At 41.1% G+C, this 20,048-nt stretch overlaps 1 protein-coding gene across 1 annotated transcript in view; it reads left to right on the forward strand.

Moving 5' to 3' along the window:
* The first annotated feature begins 6,313 nt into the window (after positions 1–6,313).
* Positions 6,314–20,048, forward strand: part of NWD1 (NACHT and WD repeat domain containing 1) — a 106,833-nt gene continuing 93,098 nt past the window's right edge. The window contains exons 1-3 of the mRNA XM_040321131.1: positions 6,314–7,077; positions 13,206–13,291; positions 17,066–17,182. Of these exons, the coding sequence (XP_040177065.1) occupies positions 6,975–7,077; positions 13,206–13,291; positions 17,066–17,182 (306 nt within the window). The 5' untranslated portion in view covers positions 6,314–6,974. The remainder of the gene's footprint in view (positions 7,078–13,205; positions 13,292–17,065; positions 17,183–20,048) is intronic.

Consider the following 20,048-nt stretch of genomic DNA (forward strand, 5'->3'; position numbering starts at 1 on the left):
GCGTACACACGATCATTTTTCGGCATGAAAAAAAACGAAGTTTTTCGGCATTTAGAAAAAACAAAGTTTTTCCAACTTCATCATTAAAACGAGGTTGCCCACACACCATCGTTTTAAAAAAATGCTCTAGCAAAGCGCGGTGACATACAACACGTACGACGGCACTATAAAGGGGAAGTTCCATGCGGATGACGCCACCCTTGGGGCTGCTTTAGCTGATTCCGTGTTAGTAAAAGACGATTTGCGCTTTTCTGTCTGTTACAGTGATGTTATTTTCTACTTTTTGCTATAATAAATATCTCCAAAAAATCTATAAAAAATATATATTTTTTCCTCAGTTTAGGCCGATATATATTCTTCTACATATTTTTGGTTAAAAAAAAATCGCAATAAGCATTTATTGATTGGTTTGCGCAAAAGTTATAGTGTTTGCAAAATAGGGGATAGTTTTATGGCAATTTTATTTTTTTATTTTTTTACTAGTAATGGCGGCGATCAGTGATTTTTTCCGGTCCGACTCATGGGGAAGGAGGCAGGGTCTGGAGCGTGCCGCCGCGCTCGAGACCACACGGCAGGCATTTAAATGGCCACGTACAGGTAAGTGATAATGCCTGTCTGTGCCATTCTGCCGACGTATATATGGCGTAGGCGGTCCTTAAGCGGTTAAGAGACAGTGGTGGTATTTTTAGGCTTTGTGACAATTATTCAGGCAGACTTTTAACCGCTTGCTGACCGCTGCATGAACATTTAGGTCGGCAGAATGGCATGGCTGCTCAAAGGGACGTCCCTTTGTACGTCCCTTTGAATTTGCCGTCGCGCACCGTGACCGTGCCCCTGGGACCCGCAGACTCGATGTCCGCCGGTGTCCCACGATCGTGTCACGGCGCTGCAAAACAGGGGGGTGCCTGTGTAAACAAGGAATTTCCCTTTTCTGCCTTGTGACAAGAAACTGATTTACTGCTCCCTGTCATCGGGAGCAGTGATCAGTGTCGTGTCACTCGTAGCGCCCCCCCCACAGTTAGAATCACTCCCTAGGACACACTTAACCCCTTCCTTGCCCCCTAGTGGTTAACCCCTTCCCTGCCAGTGTAATTTACACAGTACTCAGTGCATTTTTATAGCAGTGTTCGTTGTATAAATGACAATGGTCCCAAAATAGCGTCAAAAGTGTCCCATGTGTCCGCCATAATGTCGCGGTCACAATAAAAATCGCTGATCGCCGCCATTTCTAAAAAAAAAAATATTAATAAAAATGCCATAAAACTATCCCCTATTTTGTAGACGCTATAACTTTTGGGCAAATCAATCAATATATGCTTATTACGATTTTTTTTTACCAAAAATATGTAGAAGAATACATATCGGCCTAAACTGAGGAAAAAAAATGTATATATATTTTTGGGGGATATTTATTATAGCAAAAAGTAAAAAACATTGTTTTTTTTTTCAAAATTTACGCTCTTTGGGCCAGATTCACAGAAGAGATACGACGTCGTTCCCGCGTCGAATTTAAAAAAATGTTTTTTTGCGTAAGACGTCCGGGAATTTGAAACTCTGTAACGCACGTCGCATTTAAAAAAAAACGTCGGGGCGCCGAAATTTAAACACGGAGCATGCGCAGAACGTTCGGCGCGGGAACGCGCCTAATTTAAATGGTGCCCGCCCCATTTGAATTAGGCGGGCTTGCGCCGAGCGCATTTACGTTACACCGCCGCAAGTTTACAGGTAAGAGCTTTGTGAATCAGGCACTTACGCTGTAAACCTGCGGCGGTGTAACGTAAATCAGATACGTTACGCCGCTCAGGAGCAACGCAATTGTATCTGAATCTGGCCCTTTTTGTTTATAGCGCAAAAAAATTAAAACTGTAGAGGTGATCAAATACCACCAAAAGAAAGCTCTATTTGTAGGAAAAAAAGGACACCAATTTTGTTTGGGAGCCACGTCGCACGACCGCGCAATTGTTAAAGTGACGCAAAAAATGGCCCGTCATTAGGCAGGCAAAGCCTCCGGGGCTGAAGTGGTTAAATGAGAGCAAGTGCAACAAAGTTCTGTCAGTTGGGTGATAGGGAAACCATGATCAATAATGAACGGACCAGATCATAACTGGTCCAACCTGCCTTCCTACAAAGCTTACCATTATTGAAGTATGTGCACAGAGGCATGTGAACTGAGATCATCGGCGGCAGCTCCCTAAAGGCTCATTTAAACAGTCCCTAAGCGAAAACACATGTTGTTATAGAGATGGTGTATTGTCACACACATTGCGTGTCTAGCATTGTACTCCCCTGTAGACAAAAGCTACTCACTGTTTCATTGCAGCTAACATCATCAACAGCTTCGCTCTGTTACTTTCAGAAGAATTATTTTTACATAGACTTCTTTATATAGAACATTTTTTCTTTATTTCTGCCACTTGTCACTGTATAATCAATAGTGAGACAGACATAAAATGTATTAACAGTTGGGTAGCCTGAGTATGGATTTGAAGTGAAGGTCTTGTTCGAAGCAAGAGCTGTTGTTATTTTTCTACACGACCAGGTAAGGACTAATTAATTAATGACTAATGAATGATTATTGTATTATATGTACAGTTGTGCTCATAAGTTTACATACCCTGGCAGAATTTATGATTTCTTGGCAATTAATTCATTTTTCAATGAATATGTATACACAAAAACATTTCTTTCACTTATGGTAAGTGTTTGGCTGAAGTCATATATTATCAATCAACTGTGTTTACTCTTTTTTAAATCCTAATGACAACAGAAACTGCCCAAATGACCCTGATCCCCTAGTTCTTAATATTGTGTATTGCCCCCTTTAACTACTTCAGCCCCGAGCCTATTTTTCAAACCTGTTGTTTACAAGTTAAAATATTTTTTTTTGCTAGAAAATTACTTAGAACCCCCAAACATTATATATTTTTCTAACACCCTAGAGAATAAAATGGCGGTCATTGCAATACTTTTTGTCACACCGTATTTGCTCAGCGGTCTTACAAGTGCACTTTTTTTTTTTGGAAAAAAAAATTTGAATTAAAAAATAAGACAACAGTAAAGTTAGCCTAATATTTTTTATATTGTGAAAGATGATGTTATGCCGTGTAAATTGATACATCAGGGGTGTCAAACTCAAATTCATCGGGGGCCTCATCAGCAGTTTGGTTGCCCTCAAAGGGCCGGTTGTATCTGCGCTCACACCAGTGGCGTAGAGTGGGTTGTCAGCACCCGGGGTAATTCCCCCCCCCCCCCCCCGACTCACAGACTTACCTATTTTCAGCTAGCTCCAGTCTGGTTACATGATCCCCTGTGTGAGCCAGCGGTGGCTGCAGGGGAGAGGAGAGCGTGCTCGTCAATGACTGGTAAAGCCTGGAGTGGTGACATTAAATATAGATTCCTGTGTCCCATCTGTTGTTGGTGCTCCTTCCTCTCCCCTGCATACACCACTGGCTCACACAGGGAATAACATGACCGGACAGCCTGAAAATGGGTTGATTTTAAACATCCCTTGTAATTAGGGTTGCCACCTCATCCCTTTAAAACAGAACACATATGAATTACACAGGTTCTGAGGCTAATTAAGGTGGTAATTAGACTCATTTGGTGCCTTACCTGCATTAAATTAGCCTCAGAACCTGTGTAATTCGTATGTGTTCTGTTTTAAAGGGATGAGGTGGCAACCCTACTTGTAATAGAACAAAAGCATGACAAGACCTCTTAAATATATACACTAAAATGCAATAAAAAAAAAATGTTGTTTGAAAAAAATTGCTCTTTTTATGGGTGGAAGTGACGTTTTGACGTTGCTTTCGCCCTGCAATAGTATGAAGGCGGGTGGGGGGTCATCTTCCCCTAAGTCAGCTCCATACCACAGACGGTAGCTGACGGGATCGCCTCTCTCCCGTCGCCGATAAAAGTGATCTTGCGGCGAATCTGCCTCAGAAACCACTTTTATCTGAAAGCGGACTGCCCGCTGAAGAAGAGGGTATGGTAGCTAGCTGCTGCCATAACAACAATATCTTCAAAGTGCCAACGTATAATGACAGCGGGGGGTCCGTAAGTGGTTAATATCAATGACAGCTTGAAGTCTTTTGTGGTATTTGTGGATGAGGCTCTTTATCTTCTCAGATGGTAAAGCTGCCCATTCCTCTTGGCATAAAAGCCTCCAGTTCCTGTAAATTCTTGGGCTGTCTTGCATGAACTGCACAATTGAGATCTCCCCAGAGTGGTTCAATGATATTGAGGTCAGGAGACTGAGATGACCACTCCAGAACCTTCACTTTATTCTGCTGTAGCCAATGACAGGTCGACTTGGCCTTTTGTTTTGGATCATTGTCATGTTGGAATGTCCAAATACACCCCATGTGCAGCTTTCTGGCTGATGAATGCAAATGTTCCTCCAGTATTTTTTGATAACATACTGCATTCATCCCAGTGGCGTCACAAGGGTTGGTGTCACCCAGTGCGGCAAAACATGGTGTCACCCCCCCACAAACTGTAGTTCCCCTCAGTACAGACCCCCCTCCACTAAGTATAGACCCCCTTCCATCAATGAAAACCCCCCCACTAAGTACAAACCCCCAGGACAAACCACCCCCTCCTCCAATAGTACAGACCCCCCTCAGAACAAACCACTCCCCTTCATTAGTACAGACCCCCCTCAGGACAAACCACCCTACTCTATCAGTATAGACCCCCCTCAGTACAGACCCCCCTCAGAACGAACCACCCCCTCCATTAGTACAGACCCCCCCTCAGGACAAACCACCCTTCTCCATTAGTACAGACCCCCCTCAAGACAAATCATCCCCTCCCAGAACAAACCACTCCCTTCATTAGTACAGACCCCCCAAAACCACCCCCCCTCCATCAGTATAGACCCCCTCAGTACAGACCACCCTTCAGGACAAACCACCCCCCTAGAACAAACCACCTTCCCCTCCATTAGTACAGACCCCCTCAGTACAAACCACCCCCCAGAACAAACCACCCTCCTCCATCAGTATAGACCTCCCTCAGTACAGACCCCGTCAGGGCAAACCACCCCCTAGAACAAACCACCCCCTCCATTAGTCTAAGACCACCAGACACGTAGCTACACAGAGGAACTGAGACCAAACAAGCATTTATCATTAAAGTGATATTTATTTACAGTGAACATACACCAATAAACATATACAGCAACCAGTGAAAACATAAACCACTCCAGCAAACAAGAACAAGAATAACTGATAAACCTAACAGCTATCTATTTACAAGATCTACAACTTAAGGGAAAAGGCAACAGGGATGCAATAAAAGGGACACGGCTGGGGACAAAAGCATAGAACAAGGCAAGAAGGGTGCAGGATGGATCAGGACAAGGGCAGGTTATCAGGCACAAGCTGGTAGCAGGCAGACAGGAAAGGACCAGAATCGTGACGCCCTGGGGGAAGGGAGGAGCAGCCTTAAATATCCACCTGGCAGCTGGAGCCAGGTGTGGCTGATCAGAACCTGCTGGCTTCTGAGAGACACCTGCTGGTGGACACTGGAACTGCAGCAAACAGCCCAGAGCAGGATAGTGCCACCAGCAGGTGAACTTAATCCTAACACTTACCTTGTCCCTGGATCCTGCGATGTGTCCCCACTGCGTGTGCGGGCTCCTCCGCTGTGTCTCCTCGCTCGAGTCACAGTGTCGAGTGTCGAGCTCCGTTCCCTGTGACGTTACGACGCACGGGGACCAAGTTCGGCGCCAAATTCAAAAAGTGAAACACACAATACACATACAGTATAATCTTACAGATTACAGTACTGTATCAAATAATTACACACCCCCATTTGTCCCTAGTGGTCTGTCCAGTGTCCTACATGCACTTTTATGTTATAAAAACTATTCTTTCTTCTCGGAAACTGGAGATTGTCCATAGCAACCAAAAAGTGTCCCTTTACATCAAAAGTGCTTTTAGAGCAGCTAGAAAACAGCGATAACAAATTAGAATCACTTGCAGAATTGTGCAATAGCGATTTGTGGGGAAATTCATTATCAAACAATAAAAATAATGATAGCGACAATTCTGCAACTGAGCAAATTTCAGTGTTTTTGATTTGATTACATTATTGAATAATTTTTATTATAATTACATTATTATTTGTTATAATTATTTATAGTTATTTATTATATTATAATTTATGATTTTGTGTTTCAAACTTTATCATACCCGGGATGTCTACTAGACTCTTGTTTGGACAGATTTAAGTGATTTATTCCTAAGAATTGCGGGCCTACAATATAAAACGCCAAATTTCCATGCAAAATAATTGTACAGCTTTCAGCACCTAAAACCAGAAGGAATCATACTGCCAGGGAGGTTAAAATGTAATGTAAAATTGCTGTATGATGGTGTATAAACAGCAAAAAAACAAAGCCAATTGTACTTATTTTGCTGATAGATCAGGTAAATTTTATAACCCCTGTCAGGTGTTTATTACTGTCTGTGTCTGTGACTGGGAAATCACCCTCTTTATTTGTCCTGCTCACCATTGTTATTGGGTCTGAATATTTGGGAAAAAAAGTCAAAATTTTAAGCGGTAACTGGAACGAGTCAATAATGGGAAAATCTTCCAACTATTAAAAAATAGATTTTTCTCACTTTGGAGAGATTTACTCTCACTTCCTGTTGCGTTTACAGGAAAAGAACAGTACATTTCCCCAATGGGCCACAGGCAATACAAGATCCTGTACATTGACTTTAACCATTAGCCATAAATATTCATCTGCATTGTCCAGACATAGATCTTTTTTATTATTATTGTTGGAAGCAAGTCTCCTTCTATTCTACTATGCAGCTGTCTGAAAATTGTGAAATTTAAAAGAAAGTCATCTTCTAAGGTGTTTATTCAATTGTTGATTACTTGGCAATGAAAACTTGATTAAAAAAATAATATAAATTCCTGAATTGTCTTATATTTTTATACAAATAGTTTAATACAGCACAATGGATCTAGGAAACATAAAAGACATTCTCAGTGGAAAAGATGTGCCTCTCCCTGTAGAGTCCACCAATACTGTCCGACTCTTCATAAGCTCCACATTTTCAGGTAATGTCATGAGAGGTGTCAGCAGGCACACAGCAGGCATTGACCATGGCCTGAGTGGTTTATATTTTGTCCTACTGTATTTCCTCTGCAGGTTTGCTTTTTGCAGGAAAAAGGTAGCAGGTGTCCCTGTTCAGAAGAAAGGCCTCTTGTCCTCTGCCTATCTTGTTTTCCTGAATCGTTAATGACAATAATGATATGGTTTTAAATAAATAATGACAAACTGATTCTTTTCTCAGTCTTAATCCTGTCAAGGAGCCTATCCTGCACTGCTTCAGTCTTAAAAAACATCCAGTAGACACTAGGGCCTGCAGGTATTATGGCAAATAATGTTAACAAACATTTGTAGCCTCCATCTACCCATCAGTCTTTATATGCCTCCATTGAGGAGACTTCAAAAGTTTAGTTAGGACTGCAGATCGCAGAGAGCCTTGCCGCTGGCTCTGCAGCTTACTCATGTACTTGCAAATGCGTGCAACCAATCCTCTGCTTTTAACATATACAGTTAGACAGTTGAATTTGGCTTGCCGTTTGGGTGGTAAGTATGAGCCTGGTTATAAACGTTTACTATTTTACTTATACTACTGTTTGTTTAAAAACGCATCTCATTTAAAGTCCCAAAAAAAACTTTTTTATGTATCCAATAGGGATGGAGGCGTGTGTTTTTCATACGCCACATTTAAAGTCCCAACCCCAGTTTTCTTTGCAAACATTTGTAGCATTTCAGTCCAGTAGCTTAAAAATAGTTTTGGCAATGCATTTACGGAAGCCTTGTTGCATTGGACTGTAAGGCCGCGTACACACGGTCCAAACCGATGAAAACGGACCGAAGTCCAGTTTCATCGGTCCAAACCGACCGTGTGTATGGCCCATCAGACTTTTGTCCTTCAGACCAAAGTTTTAGAACTTGCTTTAAAATCGAACCGATGGACGGCTGACCATCGGTCAAAACCGATGGTTAGTACACAAAAGCATTGGTTCAAAACCCGCGCATGCTCAGAATCAAGTCGACGCATGCTTGGAAGCATTGAACTTCGTTTTTTTCAGCACGTCGTGTGTTTTACGTCACCGCGTTTCGACCCGATCGGTTTTTGAACTGATGGTGTGTACGCACATCAGACCATCAGTCTGCTTCAGCGGTGAACCGATGAAAACGGTATGTCGGACCATTCTCATCGGATGGATCGACCGTGTGTACGCGGTCTAAGAAGACAATGGCAGTTTCAATGGTACGAAGCAGTAATTGTAATAATGTGACTGTCATACTTAAAGCAGAGTTCCACCCTAAAAACAAACTTTTTATTAACAGCTTGCCTTTAATGTAAAAAAAAAAAAATCTTAAAAAATGTTTTTTACTCAATTGTATATGGCTGTTACTAGGCTAATTTCGTAATCTGCTTAGTTCCTAGTCCGCGGTGGTTCAACTTCCTGTCCTAAGACCGCATTGCCTCTTGGGAAATGATGACACTCATTTCCCAGGAGTCTCTGGGCATTACTGTGCCTAAAAATCCCAGCATGCACCTCTCTAGGGAAATTCAGGAAGACACAGGAACTGGGCTTCTCATGCCCACAGCTAACATGGAAACGGCCACAAGATTGATGAGCAGATATCAGGTAAGTGTTTACATTTTATGTACTGATCATGTTTTTTTGATAATTGTAAAAGAATATTGAATGTTTCAATATTCTTTTACAATTATCAAAAAAACATGATCAGTACATAAAATGTAAACACTTACCTGATATAAAAGTGAACTTTTTTGTGGATTGCAAAAAAAAAAAAACTATGCCCGGAATCCTGCTTTAAGTGATAGTAAAATCTTTTTTTTTACTTGTACCTATAGGTAAGACTATAAGGCTTACCTGTAGGTACAGTGAATATCTCCTAAACTTGCACCTTTTAAGAGACAGTCACACTGTAGGCAGCAGGTGACATCACTGGCGCATGCACTCTGAAGGGACGGCATAATCAAGTTCCGTGCCGCAGCTGTGATTCCTGAATCCATGCACTGGAGTGAAGTCATTGCAGCTCGGCTAATCAGACGTCCCGAGCATGCGAACCCGGACAGAAGACTGGGTGAAGATGGAAGCCCTTTCAGTGGTGACAGCGCACCGCTGGAGGGCTTTGTTCTAAGTTAAAACATACTAGCACATTATGCCATTGTCTTGCAGGGCTTTTTTTTTCTTTGAAAGGTGTAGTTTACTACCGCTTTAACAAACTATGAATGGTATTAAATGGTATTAAATGAAATTTATAGAATAGTGTATTTATCTAAGTATAGATTTTTAGTTAATATTGCAATGTTTTATTTGATGTTATGTTCCCATTATTACAGTTTTCCTCTTCCATATTTTTGTTATTGTAAGAAACTTCATTTTTAGATTAGCCACTAGAAAAAGCTCTGTGATTTAGATTTGTATTATTAGAAGGAACAATAAGAAGCAGCCATTGTGTAGCACTTTAAGGCTGCATTCACACCTGAGCGTAACTTGTTTGGTCATTTTTTCGCGCGTTTTAATGCGTATTTGCGCGTTTGCATACAGCGTCGTCCGACGTTTTTGTACTTCGACGTTTTTTATTTTAGCCAATAGGATAAATGATCATCTTTTCATCACTTGTTGCTATGTTGGTAGATTTTCTTTATCTTCTGCCTGGGTGAAATGTTCTATTGATTAAAGTGACAAAACGCCCGTAGCAAACGCTCGTTGTCGCGCTAGTCACTTGATTTAAGCGTTTCCATTACTTTCTATGGGAAATACAAACGCTCAAAAACGACCAAACCGCCCGATTCGCGCAACAAAAAAGGGTCCGGAACTTGTTTGAGCTTCAGGCGTTCGGCATCAGGCGTTTGGAGCCATCTCCATAGGGAATAATGTATTTTTTCCCCTCTAGCGTTTTGGAGCGTCGCGCTTCAGGCGACAAAACGTTTAGGTGTGAATGCAGCCTAAAGCAGGTCAAATGTGAAAGCAAATATGTCTGCCTCCATGTACATATATAATTGCAAATTATACATAAAAATATTTTTAAAAACATTACCTTATACCAGTGTTTCTCAATTCCAGTCCTCAGGCCCCCCCAACAGGTCAGGTTTTCAGGATTTCCATTATTTTGCACAGGTGATTTGATCAGTTTCACTGCCTTAGTAATCACCACAGCCTTTTCATCTGAGGGAAATCCTGAAAACCTGACCTGTTGGGGGGGCCTGAGGACTGGAATTGAGAAACACTGCCTTATACTAACAAGGACCAGATATAATGCTGCTTTACACATATCTAAATAAAAGTGAACTTTTGTAAAAGCTCCACCCCTTCTATTACAAGATTTGAAAACAAAAGATCAACTGGTAAAAAAATGTACTGATGGAAGCATGCAGAATACCAAACTATAGAGCACATTTTGGGAATATCAAGCTTGCTCTACCTTAGAAGAATTTAGTTTGACATTTTTTTGTTATAATAACTTTTCGGCGATTTTCTAAGTGATAGTGGGTTCAAATAAATTACTGTTTTCGACCATAAGGACGAGCAGATTCAAAGAAACAGGATGGAAAACTATCAAATTTCTAACAGTGTATGTAATTTTCGTTCAGGAAATGACATTCATTCCAAAATCGAATGGTAAAAGCAAACAACAGTTTTAGGTACCTTGGAATGACATTCATCCAGTCATGGAATGTCCAAAGAATTTTTGTACAAATATTGAGATGTGCACGACGGAAAAAATTGTTTCATTTCGTATTCGTTTGTTAGGTTAATAATTTCGTTTCCATATATTTGTTATGTTAGAATGATTAATTTTCAGAATTTGTTTTGTATATTTGGATTCATTTAGTATATTCATTACTTTCAAATCATTTTGAAATTTTTATTTTTTTCAAATCAATTAAAACATTTAAATTTTTTTAAACTGATTCAAAATTAGAATTTTGGAAAATGGCTATAAATGTTTTATTTTATTCTATTCTACCCTAATGTATTTGATTTTTTTCTATTCCATTCTAATATCTACTATATTTTTTCTATTCTATTCTTTTCTATTCTGTTCTATTCTATTTTATTCTATTATTTTCTATTCGATTAGATTCTAGTCTATGCTATTCTGTTCTATTTTATTATATTCTTTTATATCCTATTCTATTTCGTTTTATTCTATTATTTTCTATTCTTTTCTAAAGCAGCCTAGGTAGGAATCATCATGTTATTTCACTTTTATACCTGGCCGTATTTATTGCAATATGTTTCAATTCCTTTTTCAAACTCATTTTTTAATTCAAATTCATTTTCAAATTTGAATTCAAATTCATTTTTGAATTCTAATTTGGATAATTTGTTTCGTTATAATTTATTTCGAATTCGTTGAAATTTGTTACTATTGTGATTCGGAAATTAAGATACATCTGAATCTCCAAATAACAAAACTTTTGTCCAAATTGCAATTCATAACAAAATGAATCGCACGTGTCTATACGAATGTTCTTAAGAATATTCAGACAAAATGTTTCTACTTGTGTATAGCCAGGTTAAGACCAGCAAACAAAAGTAAAGGAGGAGTGGTTTAAATTTTCTTGAAATTTAGTCAGCCTCCTGACTGCTCTCAACATCCCATGCACACTGGAGCACAGGCAGGCTGTTCTTCCAGCACAGCTAGAAAATGCTGGGCAGGATATGCTTGCATGCCTAGCATGGTCTGCTCCAATTAGGAAAGCAGGGGGGATGGCAGGACAACCAAGGAAGCAATGCAAAGAGAACAGGATATTTTTTTAACATAAGTACATGATGCAGCAGGCACATATCAGGAATATGAAATGTTGGGGTAGCACACACTTCAAAGATGAACTCCAGTTAAGAAAAAAAATGACTGCGCTGCAAGAGCTACACACTAATTTTTATCTGGGTTAGTGGGTGAAAAGAAAATCCAGTAATACCCCAGCAGCTTCTTTTTGCCACTTCATTAGTCGGAAGCACTCTGACGTCATCACGTACAGTGCAGGGACAAGTTGCAAATGAGTTTATTAAGGGCCTGCCCACACAGAGGCGTTGCTAGGGGGGTGCGGGGGGTGCGGTCCGCACCCGGGTGACACCCACTAGAGGGGTGACACCATCCTGATTTAAAAAAAAATAAATAAAAATACTGTGTAATTTTAAAGGGGTCCAGTGATGCAGGGGGCTGTGTAATGTAAAGAGGTCCAGAGGTGCAGGGTGCTGTGTAATGTAAAGGGGCCCAGAGGTGCAGAGTGCTGTGTAATGTAAAAGGGTCCAGAGGTGAAGGGGGCTTTGAGATATAAAGGGGTCCAGTGATGCAGGGTGCTGTGTAATGTAAAGGGGTCCAGTGATGCAGGGGGCTGTGTAATGTAAAGGGGTCCAGTGGTGCAGGGTACTGTGTAATGTAAAGGGGTCCAGAGGTGCAGTTGTGGAGAGGGGTACACAGTAGTAACAAAAAGATATTGAAGGATGCAGAGGTATGCAGGGGGCACAGCGGGGTGTTTTTACATTTTAACGTGGGGGGGTTGCCAGATATTGGATCCGCCCCGGGTGCCAAATGCTCTAGGTACGCCCCTGGCCTATAGGCTCCTGAGATGTGAATTCCGGTCCTGGAGAAAGAGAGGTGGGGGGAGGGGACAAAGAAAAATGGAGAGAAAGAAGAAGGGATAGAACTAACAAGAAAGATGGATAGGGAGAGAGAGAAAAGGGGAAGAAAGGAGAACAATGAGCAAACAGTAGGGTAAAAAATATTTGAAAAATGTTATTTGGGGGGGGGGGGGGGGGTGACACCATATTTTACCGCACCAGGTGACACCAACCCTAGTGACGTAACTGTGCCCACTCTCTGTGATTTGAAGAGAGGAGAGCACTGGCTGCCAGGAAAGTGATAAATAAAGTAGGTATAACTGCTTTCTCTGTTCCCTCTAGACAAAAACAACCATTTAAATCTTGCAGTTTAGAAGAAACTCAACTGTAGGGGTATTTTTATTTTTGGCTGGAGTTCGGCTTTAACATATATCACATATAAAGTATATTTATTCCTTTTTACTATAAAATAGGTTATTGCGATATTTCCTTACAGATACTACAGTTACTACCTTTGCAATAGAAACTCTGTGAGCATTTTGTTACTATTTAACCTTTTTTAGATATGGCGGAGGAGCGTAATGCACTAATGGAGATGGCCTATCCTGAGATACAAACCTTTTGCCAGCAACATGGACTAACATTTGAGGTAAAAATGCTTCTTAAAAAAAAAAATTGTTGTGAGTAGGGAAGGATTTGAACCCCTTTCAGGTTTTTATTACTATCCAGGGATCTGTTAAAGATATTTCTCAAACTTACTGTCCCAGTGACTACAGTTTTATCAGATGGGAAGATCTCCAAAAGCATGCTAAGGACTATAAAAATGTAGATAAAATGCTGGCAGCTTTAATTGATGTATATATCCCCATTGCAGATTTTCCTTTGACTTTCACCATGACAACAAATGAGGGAAAATCTCTTTAATGGAGCATCAAATAGCATTACAAAACTGCCAGGGGTGCTAATCCCTTTCCTTTGAATCCAAAACTAAAAAAAACATTGCCTGGGATTGCACTGTAAAAATAGGAAAGAACCCAGAGGAAGCATAATATGGGGAAGTGGCAGCTGGTGATCGATTTCTTGGGGAGGGGGGATGGTTGGCTGGGGAGGCCGCGGGCTGCCCCCCTCCCCAAGAAATCGATCACCAGCTGCCACTTCCCCATATTATGCTTCCTCTGGGTTCTTTCCTATTTTTACAGTGCAATCCCAGGCAATGTTTTTTTTAGTTTTGGATTCAAAGGAAAGGGATTAGCACCCCTGGCAGTTTTGTAATGCTATTTGATGCTCCATTAAAGAGATTTCCCACACAAGCCAGCCAAACAACCAAACCCCATAGTGCTCGCTCAATCACTGCTTCCCCCATCGCTCAATCACTGCATCACTCACCCGTCACCCACCAGACCCCCTGCCAGCCCCTGCACTTACCCCATCCAGGTCGTGGCTTCCCCCCTGCATCTCCTCCCGGGTCCTGGCGGTTGCTTCTCCCCCGGCCAATCAGGACTTAGGACCAATTGTGTCTCGGGTCCTGATTTCCTTTCTGATTGGCAGGGAGGAGAAGCAGGAAGACAATAGCAAATATTAATTCGCTATTGTCACACAAGTGGGTGAGCCCACCCTTTTGAAGCCTCTGGCTCTAATCATGTGCTTCTAAAAAAAAACATTGGAATCCATGCGTCCAATGACCAGCATGGATTGGGGGGGCAGCACCCCTGTGCCCTGCATGAGCGACGGCCACTAATATAGGGTTAATTTACTAAAACCAGAGTGCAAAATCTGGTGCAGTTGTGCATGGTAGCCAATCAACTTTTAACTTCCGCTTCAATTAACCCCCCTGACGGTAAACACGAGCGTGACTCGGGGTTGGTTTTACATGTTAGGATCGGCAAACCCGAGTCACGCTCGGGCTGGACGGGCTTACCTTTCGCTGGATCCACAGGCTTGGTTTACTCACCTTGTCCCTGGATCCAGCGATGCCACCCGCTGTGTGAGCGAGCGGGACCTCCTCGCTCGATTCACAGTCCCCGTGTGACGCCGATCTCCGTTCCCTGCGACGTTACGACGCACGGGAGCGGAGAACGGCGCCAAATTCAAAAAAGTAAACAAACACATTACATACAGTATACTGTAATCTTATAGATTACAGTACTGTATGTAAAAAAAACACACCCCCCTTGTCCCTAGTGGTCTGCCCAGTGTCCTACATGTTCTTTTATATAATAAAAAATGTAATTTCTGCCTAAAAACTGTAGATTGTCCAAAAGTGTCCCTTTATGTCAAAAATGGTTTTAGATCAGCTAGAAAACAGCGATAATAAATTATAATCACTTGCAGAAATGTGCGATAGCGATTTGCGGGGAAATTTGTCATAACAAAAATAAAATAATGACAGCGACAATTCTGCAACTGCAAATTTCAGTGATTTTGAGTTGATTACATTATTGAATAATTTTTATTATAATTATATTATTATTTGTTATAATTATTTATAATTATTTATTATATTATAATTTTGTTTTAAAAAAAAAATCATACCCGGGATGCCTACAAGACTCTTGCTTGGTCAGATTTAAGTGAGTTATTTCTAAAAATTACAGGCCTACAGTATAAAACGCCAAATTTCCTTGCAAAATAAATGTACCGCTTTTGGTACGTAATTCCAGACAGAATCATACCGCCAGGGAGGTTAAGCTTTGACAAAATAAACATGAAAGCTGATCAGTTTCCATGCAGAGCTGTACCAGATTTTGCACTCTCCAGGTTTAGTAAATCAACCCCACTGTGTTGTGTTATGTGATCTCTGAACTCCATATTAAATCGTCAAGCTATAAAAAAATCTGGAGTAGAAAGTTGTATTTTGAATCTACCAGCTACTTATATCTCTGTAAATTGAACAACATTTTTTCCAATGAAGTGTTCCTAGGTTCCCTCATCTGCAGTCACCATTATGAAGGGACTTCACTCTCACTGTTGAATTTTTAACCAAATGTAAACCTCAGACATGAAATATGAACAAAGCATATCCCTCTATAGTGTGCACTTTAATTCAATTAAGAGCACTAAGTGTCATTTCTGTCTGTTGCTTTGTACCTCGGCTATCAGCATGAATAACTTCTGACAAGTTTTCCTGACACCAAGAGAAAAAGGGTGGAAGGCGAGGAGCTCCAGCTGATTGACAGCCTCAGTTCTGTTCCTTTGTGCTGTGTGATGGGGGTGTCCCTTTCCTCCAATCAGCTCTCAGAGCTCTCCTTACTGAGCTCCGCAGTGTGTAACTTCAGCTCTCTGCCCCCTGTTTTCTGACAGCTCAAGTAAGCTTTATAAAAAACTGAACTTTGAAGGCTGTACAGAAGAAAAGACTGCAGATAAATGTGTGCAACCTACGTAGGAGGATTTGATTCATCTCTGTGTATAACCTGAGGATAGTCACTTCACTGGGTATATGGAAGGGTTTACAACCACGTTAAAGCGGTTCTTAAGGCAGGTTTAAAAAAAATGAAAAAGTCAGCAGCTACAAATACTAGACTGCTTGTGACCTTTAATAAAAGTACATTTACCTGTCCAGGGAACCAGCACCGTCCCCACTAGGGCTGGTTCTTTGCTGGTCATTAGGTCTCTAGTATTGGCATGTTTAGTGTGGCAACTCGGCTGTAACTCCATGTGCTGGCTCTTGGGAAGGGTTATGCAAATATCAAAAGGGAGGTTGTCAGTCTGGAGGAGTGGAGGAGTTCTATCCAGACTGCATTTGCATGCCCTAGGTAACATCCACATGTGATGCCGGGCCTTTTTTTTTAAACAACAAACATGTTATACTTACCTGTTCTGTGTAATGGTTTTGCACATAGCAGCCCCTAAGCTTCCTCTTCTTGTGTCCCCCACTGGCACTCCTGGCCCCTCCCTTCTGCGGAGTGCCCTCAGAGCAAGCAGCTTGCAATTGGAGGTACCCAAGCAGGCACGCTCCCGAGCCGGTGCTCTGCGTGTTCATTAGCACATAGAGCCACAGCTTGGCCCAACCTCCCCTCTCTACACATAGGCTCACTGGTTGTGATTGAGGAGGAAGAGTCCCCAGAGAGCCAAGACTCTTGTGCACATTGCTGGATCGCTGCGTAGAAAAGTTTTTTACCTTCATGCATAGAATTTAGCCTTTAGAACCACTTTAAACTTCTCACAGTGTTCATTTAATTAAGGTAAACACTTTCTGTACAGGAGAGGAGCCTGTACAACCATGCAAGACTCCAGGTAAGGGTGAAGTTTGACTTTAAGTGCACATTATAAGTAGGGCTTGACATGTAAGAAATAAGTACTTCAATTACCTACTTTTTTTTTTTAATGCCATTACTAAAGGAATACATGTGTCCACCCATTTTTGCATAGCACACTTTCCTAGTACATATGTGTTGGGTACTTCTTACATTCTGCTATTTTACAGGTTGTGGACATGCGTTGGGGAGTACGAGATTATGCATCAGTGGATCACATGACTACAGATCTTTGTCTAAAGGAAATTAAAGTTTGTCAGAAAACCTCTATGGGACCATATTTTATTGTGAGTTTATTATCTTTTAGGACTTTCTGATTCTGCACCTCTGCCTCCATACCTATATAGCTTTTTCCTGTGGTGAAAGGAAAGAACTTTGTATAATCTATGGCCTGCCTTAGGCTTAGGCACATGTTAAAATAATGTAATATGAAAAAGAAATTGATCTGTTTAGCTGTAAAACATATACCAAAAAAAAAGAAGAAAACTTTGAAAAATAAATGAAACAGGGAATGTTCCCTGTTTTACAATTAAAGTAACTCATCTATCTTTGTCAACAAATAGAAGTGCTATAATTGTAGAGCTGCATGATTAATCGTTTAAAAATTGTGATCTCGATTCAACCCCCTCACAATATTAATCTGGCATTTCCACGATTCTATGTAACAAGTGCAGAGCCGTTCTCTGCTCAGAGCTGTCATAAAACATTTTTTTTTTTTTTTAAAAAGCCGGCAAATGTAACATTTCTTAGTGCTGGGAGATAAAGAGAAACATTGTAACATTTTGTTCTTTTAGATCAGTTTAACCACTTAAAGACTAATGCTGCGTACACACGATCATTTTTCGGCATGTAAAAAACAAAGTTTTTCAGCATCGAGAAAAAACGTATTTTTTTCCAACTTCATCATTAAAACTTGATCTAGCAAAGCGCGGTGATGTACAACACGTACGACGGCACTATAAAGGGGAAGTTCCATTGGGATGACGCCACCCTTTGGGCTGCTTTAGTTGATTCCGTGTTAGTAAAAGACGATTCGCGCTTTCTGTCTGTTACAGCGTGATGAATGTGCTTACTCCATTCCGAATGGTAGTTTTACCAGAACAAGCGCTCCCATCTCATAACTTGCTTCTGAGCATGCGTGGGTTTTTAACATTGTTTTAGCCCACACACGATCATTTTTTACAACCCGAAAAACGACATTGTTTAAAACGTCGTTAAAAAATGCAGCATGTTCGAAAAATGATGTGAAGCCCACACACGATCATTTTAAATGACATTTTTTAAAAACTTTGTTTTTTACATGCCGAAAAATGATTGTGTGTGGGCTTCACAAGCCTTTTTCTGATACTTGTTGCTTACAAGTTGAAATCATTATTTTCTGCTAGAAAATTACTTAGGACCCCTAAACATTGGGGGCCGGATTCAGATACGAGTTACGACGGCGTATCTCCAGATACGCCGTCGTAACTCTGAGTGTGCGGGGTCGTATCTATGCGCCTGATTCTTAGAATCAGTTACACATAGAATTCCCTAAGATCCGACCGGCGTCTCTTACGCCGTCGTATATTAGTTGCATATTTACGCTGGACGCTAGGTGGCCCTTCCGTATATTTACGCATAGAATATGTAAATTGGGTAGATACGCCGATTCAGAAACGAAAGTCCGCCGGGCGCATTTTTTTATGTCGTTTACGTAAGGCTTTATCCGGCGTAAAGTTACCCCTGCTCTATGAGGCGTAGCCAATGTTAAGTATGGACGTCGGGCCAGCGTCGAATTTTGCATCGTTTACGTCGTTTGCTTAAGTCGTTCGCGAATAGGGCATTGCGTAAGTTACGTTTACGTCGAAACCAATGAGGCTTTGCTGCGTAATTTGGAGCATGCGCACTGGGATACGTCCACGGACGGCGAATGCGCCGTTCGTAAAAAGCGTCATTTACATGGGGTCACGAGTAATTAACATAAAACACGCCCACCTCCTCCACATTTGAATTAGGCGGACTCACGCCGGCCCAGTTACACTACGCCGCTGTAACTTACAGCGCAAGTTCTTTCTGAATACGGGACCTGCCGCTGTAAGTTACGGCGGCATAGTGTATCTGAGATACGCTACGCCCGCCGAAAGATACGCAAATGTATCTGAATCCGGGCCTATGTATATTCTTTTTAGCAGAGACTCTAGAGAAAAAAATGTGTGTTTTATGTCACACTGTATTTGTGCATCGGTCTTTCAAACGCAATTTTTGGGTAAAAAACTAATAATTGATACACTTCAATGAATTAAAAAAAAAAAAAATGAAACAGTAAAGTTAGCCCAATTTTTTGTATAATGTGAAAGATGATGTTACGACACGAGATTCGTGATCTTTATTCTAAGCAAAAAAATTGTGATTCTCATTTTAGCCAGAATCGTGCAGCTCTATGTAATTGTATGTTTTTTTGTGTTCATGTGGCAAGCAATTGCCAGTAGGCAGACACCTGTACCATAAAGCCTTTGAGGGTTTAGACTGATCCAGACGGCTGAGTAAAACCAAGGAGTTACCTGTTGTTTGCCTTAGAATAGAATAGAAAACACGCCTCCCCTGAGTATATTCCACTTCTAATACAATCCTAAAGGAACCTCTCTAGGCAGACCACTTCATACTCATTATATAAATAACACAGGTGTGCATGTGTGCCGTAGTCTTTATGAAAAACATACCCAAGCTTAATATCATCTGGATTTATGCATCAGCTGAATCATTACATACACACAGCACATAACACATTTTTAGGTAGCATATTAGCAGGAATATACCACTGTCTGTGTTTAGCTATATAGGGACCTTGCCTTAAAGCGGAACTATACTCACTTTGGATCCAGCGATAAAGCATCCCTGAGCTGCCCGCCAGCTGCTGACATCTTCGGGTGGCCAGCTTCCAGGTCTCGGTCACCATTCGCTTTAATTGCCCAGTAACTTTAACTTACTTACTTAGGAACATTAATGAAACGTTAATGCAAAGCATGTCTCTTCTGCATTAAAAATCACCTTTTTTAACCTGCAAAAACAAATGCATTTATAATTTTTTTTAAGCCTTTAACCACTTGCCGACCACGCTAAAGCCAAATGATGGCTACAGCGCGGTCCTCCAGTTCTGGGAGCGCACCTGTCAGT

Source organism: Rana temporaria, chromosome 1 (genome assembly GCF_905171775.1).
Source record: "Rana temporaria chromosome 1, aRanTem1.1, whole genome shotgun sequence".
NCBI lineage: Eukaryota > Metazoa > Chordata > Amphibia > Anura > Ranidae > Rana > Rana temporaria.